At 51.7% G+C, this 12,994-nt stretch overlaps 1 protein-coding gene across 10 annotated transcripts in view; it reads right to left on the bottom strand.

Annotated features, from left to right (window-relative positions):
* Window positions 1–12,994, bottom strand: part of LOC144938578 (receptor-type tyrosine-protein phosphatase kappa-like) — a 195,089-nt gene that overhangs the window by 103,024 nt on the left and 79,071 nt on the right. For all 10 annotated transcript variants that reach the window (XM_078866540.1, XM_078866538.1, XM_078866534.1 and 7 more), the window contains exons 10-13: window positions 11,467–11,576; window positions 8,260–8,461; window positions 4,229–4,331; window positions 521–788 (exon numbers count right to left, since the gene is read on the bottom strand). In XM_078866540.1, coding sequence (XP_078722666.1) covers window positions 521–788; window positions 4,229–4,331; window positions 8,260–8,461; window positions 11,467–11,576 — 683 coding nt within the window. The remainder of the gene's footprint in view (window positions 1–520; window positions 789–4,228; window positions 4,332–8,259; window positions 8,462–11,466; window positions 11,577–12,994) is intronic.

Below are 12,994 nucleotides of genomic sequence, written 5' to 3' on the forward strand. Positions count from 1 at the left end.
GGTTACGACACATTTATAAATAACGCGATATAAACCCAAAAAAACGTCGATTATGAATAACATTGGTCGCGAAAGCCTACGTGTTAAACTTGTTGATTTCTCCACCCATGTTGAGGTCTACCAGACACTGTCTCATCATCCACATGGAGTTCAACGACCATACTGCAGTTCACAACAACACACTCACTCACCCAGTCACTCACCCAGTCACTCACCCAGTCACTCACCCAGTCACTCACCCAGTCACTCACCGCACTGCAGGTGAGCACCCATCTCTTTCTCTACATCTCTCCTTACGCTACCCGGCTTTGGAATTCCCTTCTATCACCTCTTTTCCCAAAGCTCTTCGAATAACCTTGCTCAGTTCACGGACGTATTCACGCTTTATCTCTTACAAGCGTTACAAGCGCCGATTGCCGCTGGCCACGTGGCACTCTGGGCCCTCCGCGGCCTCCGGGGCCTCCGGGGCCTCCAGGGCCCCATGCTGGGCAACCGCGAGAGACTCGCCGAGGGCCCCCACCTCCTGCGTGCTGCTGATGGCCTGGAAGAAGATGTCGTAGACCTTGCTGGCGGCCAGTGGTGCGTTCCAGTAGCCACCGTACGTGTGGTTGTCTCCCACGACGAAGCGCCGCTCCACGGGGAGGCCCTCGGGAGGAAGCTCCGCCGCAAAGTAGAACGGCGAGCCCTGGGCCCGCGCCTCGCGGTACGCCAGCGGCGTCGAGAAGCAGCCGCCGGCCTCCCGCCGGGCCTTCCCCGAGGGGCCCTCCTTCACCACCAGCTGGTACGCGCTGCGGGGGCGGGGGGAGATTGGCCGTCGCCGTTACCGCGGGCGTCACCGCGGGCCCTCGTCCCGCACCGCGCCGTGGAACGTGACGATGCGCGAGCGGTTTGCGATTGTTGCCGCTCGATCCGTACGCGGCCAGAAGTAAACACAAACATTCAGGAACTGCATTGCCAGTGGTGTGCATGCTCACACTGACATCAGATGCTTTGTTGATTCGGCCCTCATCAAGTGAGAATATTCCAGATCATGACATTTTAGTCATTGGCCCTTCCTTCGAGCAATGCCTCTGTATTATGAATGCTTCTTCTGTTCTAAGATGGATAAATGACTAAAGGAGTTACGTTGACACCCTTTTGTTAAACAGCTGCTGAGTGAAAGTCTCCTCAGGCCTTGCTGATTGCAGGAGTTGCTTCACCGCGCTTCTCCACGCTGATGCTGAAGAGGGCACCGACAACCGAGCCGCTGATGTTAACCGTGGCCGGGAATAAAACTCGGGTCGTCGGGTTCACAGAGCAGTGCAGATCCACACTGCGTTCACCACCACACTGCTAGGCAGTCGCATCGCTTCTCCCACTCGTTCTTCCCTCGCACTGCTCCACTGTGGAATTCCCTCCTCCCATCATTGCCATCTCTATTCCAAACCTCGCATAATAATCATAACCACGATTCAAGAAACGTGTCAACTCATCTATAGTATTGTTTGTTGCTGGCTTAGCAACTGTATAGAAAATAAAAACCCATGACAACACACTTCTCCATAAACTACACTATAGAATTATCATGATCATATTTAAAATCAGTGCCATTATCCTCATCAACGCCGCGACAATGTGCCACACCTCGGGAGTTGTCACGGCCAACGGTGGACCCGGCAGCACAGCGGACGATTTTTTTCGCAAATTCCGTCATCGTTCATGCGAGCGAGAGTGCGAGCGGGGTACGGAAAGGGCTCGCGATAAACACACGGGAGCAGCTGCATAAATTTTAGGACCTTCGAGTGACTGCGCCAGTGGCTTTGGCGCGCGCGGCGCTGGCAACCTTGGGCACTGACCTGCGGACTCAAGTCCCCGCATCCTCCGTCGAGAAGCGGCGGACGGCCATCAATTTTAACAGCTCATTTAACCGCGAGTCGAGGCTCCATTTATATTCATCGAGCGCACCTCACCACGAGCCCGCAGATGCGTGCAATACGCGGCGGGGAGCGGCGGTGCAGCATGCTACAAACCCGGCTACTCGGATCCTATTCCGTGCTACGGCTAACAACAGTGGAGAGCGAGGACTTAACCAAAATCTGGGCCTCAACCTGGTTGTTGATTCGGCCTCAAATGAGTAGCTGCTGGTGCGGCGATCTAAATAAAAACCAGCACCGGTGCGGCAGTGCTGGTCACACCGTCCCATCGTGAACCACGCTGGCATTGATAGATGCTCGCAAACAGAACTTGCCCAAAAATAATTTAGCGTCGATGATAATTTGAAATTGATGATAAGAGAGCATTGGCCAAAACAATCAATTCGTTCATTTGTGATTTTTTTTTGTATTTCTCAGGATGCTCAGAATACTTATATTTTCCCCGAAATAAAAAAAACGCTGACACTACACTGTGAAAGACTAACGCGGTTTCATGTTTTCCGATCAAATTAGTTCCGCAAATCTTTTGTGACATCTCACTGGCAGTTTGTGTTTAGGGGTCCGTATTTAATCAAAACGTCTCACCCACTGTGAGTCAACGCGCAAACGGGAGGCAACAGCAGCTTAGCATGCAGCTCCTTCGCCTGCTAGTGATGCCCAACCCTGATGTGTGCGTAAGAACTTCAATTAGCCTGGCCTTAGATGCATTCAAATCTTCAAGAGACTTACAGACGATGTGAAATTAGCCAAATCAATTTGCCTAATTTGCACATCAGACCCAGTGAAACATAGACATGTTGGAAAACACAATTTACTGGCCTTTAACGAAACAGCCACGAGATAAGATGTATCTAATTAACATAGTAATTTACTTATGCAAATACTCTCGTGCTTTACTGCGGGCAAAGTTGGAAATTAAAAAAAAGTGTGTTGGCACAAGAGAGCCAGAAAAATCTTTGATAGCAACATATTGTGGTGGTTGCATCATACAAAAAATATTTCCCAAGCCAATACAAAACCTTTTTCATTAAAAAAAATTGAGTAATTAATCATTTAACCCGCACCCTTATGCTGCGCACGGATTGCCACCGTATCCGAGATTTACAACCGATACCCGGCACCGCTGAAGGAGAGGAAATCACCGCTACGGCGTTCGTTATTGGTGGAGACGTGCACGGGGTTCTTATACATTGTGGCTTCTTTTTGTTGCCCTTCTGCGTGGAGCAAGCAACGCTTCGTGATTTCACAACCCAGGATTTCTGAGCTCAGGCTGGATGTGAAACCCTGTGTGCTAGATGAGACCAGACCAAAATGGGAGTTACCACCTGTCCTGGTTTTCCCAGGACCGTCGTCCTCTGTTCCAAGTAGCTGTCTTGGGAAATCTGCACAACGACGAGCGGAGCGCCGGGCGGCTAAAAGGCAGCGAGTTGGGAGCTCAGTTGGGAGCACGAGTGGTGCATCTGCCAGCCATCTCAGTCAGTCAACCGATGACATCTGGATCTGTCCCATGACCTCATGCCACAGCACGCCTGACACTTCACGGGGATTCAAAGTACACCTAGCCTGGCACAAGTGCTGTAGTGACGGCACCACAGCTTGGTGGAAAATGGTTGCTGCTGTTGTTGCTACCTGTATATGTATGTGTGTGTGTTTGATGTGTGTGTGTGTTTGATATGTGTGTATAAGTGTACAATTGTGTGTATGTGATTTTTGTGTATGGAAGCCTATGTTTTGGATCTGGGTGCGTATGTATGTATGTATGTTGATATGTCGGTGTGTGATTATCTATAGAGCCTTAAATTAGATCCAGCGTGTAAACATTGGCATTGGGGACATAGAGGCGTGGTGCTATTCAATAACAGCACTTGCCCCAACATTCTGTCAAGGCTACAGAGGGGGGTCTTTGTTTTGGCTTTGTGTGTTAACATGTCTGTGTGCGTGTGTGTACATGTGTGTGTGTGTGCGCGTGTGTGTGTGGGGAGCGATAGTGGAGCGGTTAGCGCGCTGCACTACGAACCCAGCGACACGGGTTCGATTCCCGCTCACGGCCAACACCAGTTACGATTATCTGAACCGGTCCTGGGCCTCCCCTAGGTCGACTCAGCCTCAAATGAGGACTTGGTGCAGTGTTCAAACATCGCCACTGGGGAGACAAAGGCGGTCGGGCGTGGTGCTGGCCACCCACCCCCTTGTGTACCGTTCCGGCCTTCATAGGTGCTAACAGTACTTGCCCCTACAGTCTGTTGAGGCTATACGGGGGATCTTTGTCTTTGTGCGTGTGTGTGCGTGTGTGTTCGTCCGCATCCGTAACTGACCTGATGGGGGCCCCTCTGGCCTGTGCCGGTTTCAGTAGAATGGTGGCTGTGGTGTCCGTGTAGTCGATGAGCGAGTCGGCGCCGTAGTGGGGCAGCGTCGGAGCTACAAGCACAGCCGCAGGAGAGGCGCGCGTCAGCCTGGGGCGCGCGTCGCCCACCACCCTCCATCTCCACCTCCGACACGCAGAGGTGGACACCGCTTCCGTCGTGTTTACGTACCGCGTTCGAAGGCCAAAGATAAAATACCACAGTGACATTCAAACGAGCGACGCTGCCACACAGCAGTGTGATGGTCCGCGCACTGGTCCTGCGATCTGGAGGTCGCCAGTTCGATTCCATCTCCTGGCACGGCAGTTGAAGAATGGCCTCAACACAGTTAATCGATTGTCAGGTCCTGCGTGGCGGGGTAACGTGTGGGTACTCCTCCCTCCTCCATGACAGCATTAAATAATAGGTTGAATACCCTGTAAGAGGGCCTTTCTTGAGCTCCCTCGAGTGGAGTGAGTCATTATGGGGCTGCACATTGATCTTTTACACAAACACCTCCGGCTACAACTGTCTCGCTAAAGATGTTTTTTTGTTTTCATAAGGGACCAACATTATTTTTTTGTCATCGTCAACACTTCCCCAGAAAGCACATTCCCGCTGCCACCCCTGTAGCACAAATTGAAATACCATTCGAGATTTAAACAGCGGCTAAATGCGGTTGTGTCTCGGACCCCCTTGCAGGTCACGCTCGGCGTCCCGTCGCCCTCCTGTCTAGAATCATCCAGTCTAAACGCATCCATGATGACATTCGGGTCACGGAACATGTTTGCGCACCACGACCCCCGTGCGTTCGTCCGACACGCGGTCGTTCTCTCCGGAGCGCGGTGGACACAACGGAGTGACGTCGTCAGGCGCCGGCAGCGTCGCTCCGGCTCCCTGTGCGGTCACTGGGCGCTGGGGGTCACGGAGAGAGGCGACCTCTCTGCTGGCACCCTGAGCGGTGACGGCCGCTGCTGCCACTCCTACCGCTGGCCCCGACATTGGGCATCCCAATTTAACTGACTCATAAGTAACACGACGTGTACAGTATGTACAGCCTGTTGTCAATCCACTTGCTGGGCCACCCAACCCCGGGATGGTCATAGGAATTGTTTTGACCATACTTCACCACTATGGGCAGTGCAGGTTGGTGAACACGGACTGCTCCACGACTGCTCCAGCAACCACAACAACAACAATACTAATAATAATCTTTATTTATGCCAGAAAGTCAACCTGATTCCCAAGACGCATTTTTCATTTTTCGGAGCATCCTGCATGGGAAGTTTTGTCAGTTTCCCTGATGAGTGCTCTGTGTGTGTGGGCGGACACTACGTATCTGGAGAAAACACAAGCAATCGAGTCAGGGCATATTACTCAAAGCGCTGCTCAGATGTATTCAATAAAACATATTTTTGTATCGTCTTTGCCTTGCAATTTCACAGAGCAGCAAGTTTGTAAGTTTCACAAATCTTGTCGTGATTCACCAACCCTAGCCTCAAGGAGGGCCGAATTGGAGGCATGTGCCACCAATTCCGGTTAAAAACGGCTTCCCACTAATGATCGAGCGGTGCTCATTTTCTATCCGCAGCCCTGAGCCAGCAGCGGAAATTCCACATTCTTATGGCAGAGATAACTCTGCATAGAACATTCTGGACTTCTCACAAGGCGGTACTCATTTTACCATTGTGCAGGTATTTCACGGTTGTGCCGCTGCACAGATCTCCACTGTGTTTTCGGGCCGTGCTGCGTTTTGTTCGGCACAATGTTCCACGTTTCGCTCGGCGTGCCGGCAGCTTCTTTGGAAACTGAATGAACACCGTGTGCCGGGAAGCAGTTCATGGGCACACGGAACGAAACGTCGGACATGGTGCCGAAGAGCAGGCGGCATGACGTAAGAGCGCATCGGGGAGTGGGACTCATGTCATCGCCGCTAGAAGGGTGCAACGCCAGGTCTGCCACCGGCCAGGATTCACACATTCACGACTTTCCGGCAGCGCGCCCACAACAGCCCTAACCCCACTGTACCAGCCGTCAGCATGCTCAACGGATACTCTGGCAGCAAAAGTAAACAAACTTCAGCCACGGTAGATTTAATCGCCTGGCAAACACGAGTCGGAGGGCACAGGGCGGTGCGTGAGAAATAAGTGCTCTCTTTGCAAATTGCGGTCTCCGTGCTCCGTACTTCCCATGCGCAAATTATGCCGCGGTCCCACACATAACTGGCATATTTTCGTTGCACAGAAAGCTCTTTTGTGTTCCAACTAAAATATATATATATAAATAAGCGCGTAATTCGATCGTGAGAAGGGCATCTGTAGCCAGCGACGCAGTATGCAACAAACACAACACCTCCTTCTCCGCATCGTCGTTGCCGTCGTCGACCCATCCACTGCTGGATAAGGGCCTCGACAAACCATCGCTGTTTGTTCTACCCTCCCGCGACGCGACAGTTAGTGATCCGCTCCCTTGCACGAGCGGAATCGATCGCTCCATCTCCACGGTGGGCGTCTTCTCCGGGAGTTTCTCTGCTTCCGCGGCCACCGTCCTGCCAGCGACGCATCCTGGCCAAGCCAACTTACTTTCCTTCACGGTCAATGCGGTGGCCCCCTAACATCCTAAACGATGAATACCCCACAGCTCTTGGTAAATCCACTGCTGGATGAAGGCCTGCCCGTGCCACTTCCGGGTTTTTTTTACCATACTTCACCACGATGGTCAGTGCTGTGAAGAGGGTGCCGAGAACCAGTGCAGATATTGCTCACTGCTGACGCTCGCTGTGACCGGGAGTTGAACTCGCCACCTCGGGTTCACAGTGCAGCGCGCGAACCGCTCCGCCAAACTTTCTCACAAACGAGACTGCGATACTCTCAAGCACTACAAGAGGACTGAAGAGTTAGGGGTCGTTACTAATGACCTCTGCAACTCAGTAATTAAAATAGAAATGTATTTTTTAAAAACTGGGATTTTTTTTTTTACACAACACAGTCATGAATTAGCAAACGAGGTACTGTAATTTCTGTAGAAACACACACTCGTGGACATCTGTGAACAAGAGCTTCATAGCTCATCGGATTCCTCCAGTATAAATACATATCCTGATTCTGATTCATACGTACACTCAAACACATAAAGACAAAGATCCTCCGCATAACCTTAATAGACTTATGGGGCAAGTGCTGTTAAGCGAGTGAGGGCCAGCTGCATGACCGGACGTCTTTGTCTCCCTAATGGCGATGTTTACAAACTGTACCAGGTCCTCATTTCAGGCTGAGTAGACCTAGAGGAGAATAATCGTCACTGGTATTGATCATGAGCGTTAATTAAACTCGAATTACCGAGTTCGTAGAGCGGTGTGCTTGCCACTGCATTCCACACACACATACCACACTTATAAAATACCTGTTCAGCTCCCATCCTAATTAACATTACTACAAGTGTTTCAACTATTTGCGTGTATAAACACGTACAGAGAGGTTTTTCAATTAATTTGCGTTACGTAAAAAAAACTATACACCACAATTTCAAGCACATTCCTGCTGTCAAGATGGAAATTAATTGGTGAGCATGTCGAGAATCTATCTTCAGTGTGGGTGCTTCTCTATTAAGGGGGAAGTGGGGGGCGGAGGTCACATGGCCCCCTCCCCCACGGAAGGGCACCACAGTGGCTGTACCACTCGGGCACCTCACAGGGCCCCCCTCACTCACAGCAGAATGTTCATCTCACCAAACCGGGGGATTTCGAATGAGTCAGCTCAGACCATCCACACTGGGGGATCGATAGAACACAATCACAGTACTGCATCAAACTTCCCACTGCAAGGATCACACGGCGACGTATCATCAGCCACGAGAGAATCGCTGCTTGATTTAAGAGCGTCCCTCACGGTGGCAACACTCCACCTGGCTCCCGCACGCGAGCCGATCTCGTCGCTCCGTCTCCTCCGCGGACGTCCGCCCTCCCCGGATGTCGCGAGCGGCAGCGTGACGGTAGCGCGGCGTACCTGAGATCTTGGTGGTGAAGTAGACGGTGGCGGAGGGCCCGAGGCCCTTGACGGTGCTGGCGCGGATGGAGAAGGAGTAGGTGGTGCCGGGGTAGAGAGCCGGGAACAGGTGCTGCGTCTCGTTGGCCGGCTTGTGCGCCTGGCCGTGCTCGTCCTCCACGTTGAACGCCGGGTCCACCGACCGCACGGCGCTGTACAAGACCTGCGGGGCGACACGGAACGTCACCACGGGCGACGGCCAAACGGCCCGGCGGTGACCGCAAGCGTCGCGGCCGGGCCTCGCCGACTCCACTTAGACCCCAGTGGGATCATCGCACCGAATCAAGCGCCGAGTCAAATTTGATTTGATGGGTTTAGTTTGTACAGTCATTGGGTGACCAGGCTCAGACTATCAACTCGCTGGCTCCACGGTTTGACCTCCGAGCTACCCAGCCACTGCAATTACAATTATTTCATATTCCTTACATTTGAGAGGTTTTCGCGAGTTATGAAAACGTGTTTTCATTAATAGTAAATAAGTGGAAAGCACCATGTAAAAATAAAAATCCAAAAAATAAATACACTTTTTTCCCAGATATAAAAAAAATTCAAAATAATTAATTAAACACATACTGCTGATGGCACACCGAATGTTGAAAACGCTAAATAGTTTGCTTGTATAAACAACTTTTATCATGAATAAACAATACTGTCTGGCAACATAATTCTGGGATGCCGAGGGGCTGAGAAATCTATTTTTACTTTGAGAGAATAATAAGTACATTTTATATTAAATTACTACGCAACATTGCTCCCACGCCTCAGTGCATAATGAGTCTTAGACAATAACGCAAATCGACCACCTTCAAAACTCCCCTTAATGGCCACGCACAATCACTGGGAAGCAGACGAGGTGCCACGGCAAATCAACTGCACTCACGTCCTGCTCCAACGCCGGGAGCTGTCATCCCAGAAGACAGGTATGATCGTCAAGGTAGTTATGGATGTTTGTACCAAATAGTCCCATGCAAGCTGGGCCCACTGCCAGGAGAAGGGCAGAGGGGTGCTGCGATTGCCGGTCTCACGATGCGACCCGAAACTCCATGGTGTGACAATCGTCGCGACATCGATGTCCCTGAACTTTGCAATCGCAATGAGCGATTGCAAAGTTCGTGTGCCGTGTGCTTGGCACGGCGGAACACCGCCGCACCCATCAAAGCAACCCCACAAAGTCGCTATTTTTTGTCGGAACCCAGACAGAGCCCTCCCCTCTCCCACCCCTCTTTATGAAAAGAAGCGTTAGATTCTATTTATTACTTTAAGCCAGGGGCTCCCACAATAACGGTGACGCGTCCGTCAAGTGCCCTTGCCTTTACCGCGAGAGGAGTTAGGCGTGCTTTGTGTCTCTTGTGGCAAATGACTGGGGCTGGAACACACCCCATGCGAACGGGACGAGTGAATTATTGGCAGCCTGGTGTTGAATAGCGGAATGCCCTTGAACCGCGTGAAAAAAAAACGAGGGCGTGTAATTTAATTTGTCTTGTTCCCCGCTAAAGAATCTGCAATTCCGCAGGCTTCACCAAAAAGGCAACATGCACATCTTAGAAGGATTTTTTGTTGTTGTTGTAAACAAGTAAAAAAATCTCCACAAAAAAGCACAGCACGCTAAATATGTTGAAGGAGGCCATTCGCAAGCAGCCTTGGCGATGGTTGGTACAAGCACAATTTTCATTCTGCGATGTGTAAAGTGTAAAGTAATTAATTGGTGTGACGTGTACGGTCTGCAAACAGATTGAGATATATATAGCATACAAAAACAATCAATAGAGTGCGTTTCCTCCCTCTAGGATAAATTGACATTCGGCAGACAAATGACATCACCATCATCGTAAATGACAGACGGCTCCTCCGTGTTGTAAATGTAATGAGCCTGCAGGTTGTCTATTAGGCGTACACTTTCCGTCGCCTCCGATTCAACACAACAACAAACTAACAACACACTAACAACACACTAACAACACACTAACAACACACGTTATACTCGACATCGTCATCACTCACGATCTATCCACTGCTGGACGAAGGCCTCATAAAGTAAATGTGAAGTGCAGGAGGCAAGAAGCAGAAGAGTGACGACATCACTGATGGAGCGGTGGCACAGTTGTCAGCACAATCCGGTGACCTGAGTTTGACCCCCAGCCCTGGCTAATTTCAGTGGTGAGTGTCACGTGAACGGATGCTGCTCACCCGTCCACCAACCCCACTCACCGGCGCGGTGTGTTTGGCGCAGCAACCCCCGGACCTGCACGCCACGGAGGAGGCCTTCTTCCGGCAGTGGATTACCAATCGACTGTGTGGCTCCCGATACGATGTCCCTACTTAGCAAGTTAGAGATATCACGTTGAGTGTTAAGATGAGTAAGTGGGCTGGGGCAGCACCACGGTGCTGGAAGGGTCGATCGCCCGGTGGCCGAGACTCTCCGAACGTAAACATGCTCTCACGCTCTGCTTGTTTAGAACTCCCGGGGGAGCTGGCAGCAAACCAAAGTTTCCCGAGACAGACGGCTCCGACTCTCTCCCAGTCCATCGCGCTACGCGGGTGTCAGGCCTGAGCAGGGCCCGCACGAGCGTGCAGTGCCGTGGGTAGCGGGGGAGTTCGGGACTCGAGGACTTACGCTGGCGGCTGGCCTCTGGCCATGGACGCAAAGCGCATGGTCTCGCACAGTTTGTCTATTGGTGGCAACTCCTGTTCGGCAACAATGTCTGCGTGTAATTAATGTGAGTAATACATTCATATGCATTTTTAATGATTTAGTCATTATTGATCTTAAATTCAAGTTATAAGGAGTAAAAATCAATTTGTGTGCAGCAGCTGCTGGGCGGATGGTTGCACCGCAGGATCATCAGAAGTTGCGGCGGCTTGGGGAGCACATTCATCCAGCAGCGGATCGACCATGGCTGATGATGACGATGATGAAATAATAAAAATGCTATATATGCATAGTTTCTGGGTGGAGCAGTTGCACAAAAACTAGCACGCCGCCCTATGAACCTGCCATCCTTAGTTTGATTCCCATTCACGGCGAACATCGACGGAGAGTGATATCTCAACTGGACTTGCAGGCAGTCGGTCAGTGGCAGGGAATCGACGGCACTCACGGCTGTGGCACAGCAGAGGAGAACGAGCGACGTCCGGCACGAGCTTGCGTGTGCCGGACACGGGTCTCACCTCGTATTGGACGATGGCGCCGTTGGGCTCGTCAGGCTCACTCCACTGCAGGAAGATCGTCTCCTCGGTGACGACGCCCTGGACACGCTCGAGGGACACGGGTCCCGGGACTGAGGAGTAAGAGGAAGAGAGACACTCTTTACTGCGCCACGTGCGGGGCACCCGTTAACTGCACTGAGCGGGGGCACCCGTTAACCGCACCGCGGCCACAGCCACTGCACCAACATTGGAAGGAAGACGCGGCTCAATGAAAAAAAACATTCCTGTCTCGTAGCGACACAAACCAGGGCTAGATCGATCCCTCGGTGGAATTACACTCAGCAATCATCGCCCCTTACTGGGCAGACTAATGCCCGCTTGTCGACAAGGTGACGAGCCACCTTGTGCCCATTGGGACAACTGCCACTGGGGGTGCCCTTTCAAATGTGCAGAGATGTGATGAGGGTCACGTCACGCTCACATGTAATCATTTAACATCAATGGAGTAACATCACTAGAGTTGCTGTGGCAGTGCAGCTGCTGCGCCACAGTTTTAAAGGGGTTTTATTTTTGCTTTAAATGGTCCACCCACGTCGATCGGCAGGTCACGTGTGGTAGGGTAAAGTTTTGTTTACTCCCCACCTCTTCTAAGATGGCTGGCCTCTGCGGAAGTGTAGGCCCTTCTGCCAGCAGCGGCGCAAGGAGATCAATTGCAGGGCTACACCTTAACCTTTTGACAAAGCTCTCAAATTATCGTTGCTGCAGCGTGGGATGCAAGGCCTGGGTAAAGTTTGCTCCACGAGAGGCGTTTGTGGCTTGTTGTTTTGTTTTGCGCTCGGGTAGACGTTTAATTACAGCTGGACGCAGCAGCAGGTGGCGAGAGTAACGACCGGACCCCCGCAATCGCGCCGAACGTCCCACGGCGGGGATTCCGGCGGCGCTGGCCGCTGCAGCAGCTGGTTGCACCGGCAGAGCCGCGTGGCACAGAATGGGCAAGGGTTGGATTTGAACAAAGGTAAAGTTGCCAGAGGTCCTGGTTTTCCCAGGATCTTCTCTCTAGCTGGGGCAGCCATCCAGGGCAATATATGAGTCTTCCCGGGAAATTAAACTCCTGATTTTTGTCAGCTGTATTATAATAATAACGGACCGCTCACGATGATGATTTTACATGCAATCTTCCACGATTTCAGCATTGTGAGATATGCTTATTCACACAATGTGTCCCGGTAAGCAGCCACGACCACAGCAAAACTAAAAGGCAAGCAGCCCAACCGGGACCAGCCAACCCTCAATCAGCCACATGCGGAGTATCCAGGTTACCGTTCGGCCGTGCTGTGATTAAGTCATTGCGGGGCTGAACCTTTATCCTCTGGCAACCCGGGAAAGTGTCGCCCGCCGTGGAAAACGGGGTCGGCGCTCGCACGGAACCGCACGGCTTGGCTCCAGGCGGGAAGGTGCACACCGAGGAACTCAATTACCCGGAGGGGCGAAAGGGCAGCCTCAGTGGAAAATGTTACTCAACGTCAAGGAAGGGGCCGGCGAGCCCACT

The sequence above is a fragment of the Lampetra fluviatilis genome, chromosome 22, assembly GCF_964198595.1.
Source record: "Lampetra fluviatilis chromosome 22, kcLamFluv1.1, whole genome shotgun sequence".
In the NCBI taxonomy this organism is placed as follows: domain Eukaryota; kingdom Metazoa; phylum Chordata; class Hyperoartia; order Petromyzontiformes; family Petromyzontidae; genus Lampetra; species Lampetra fluviatilis.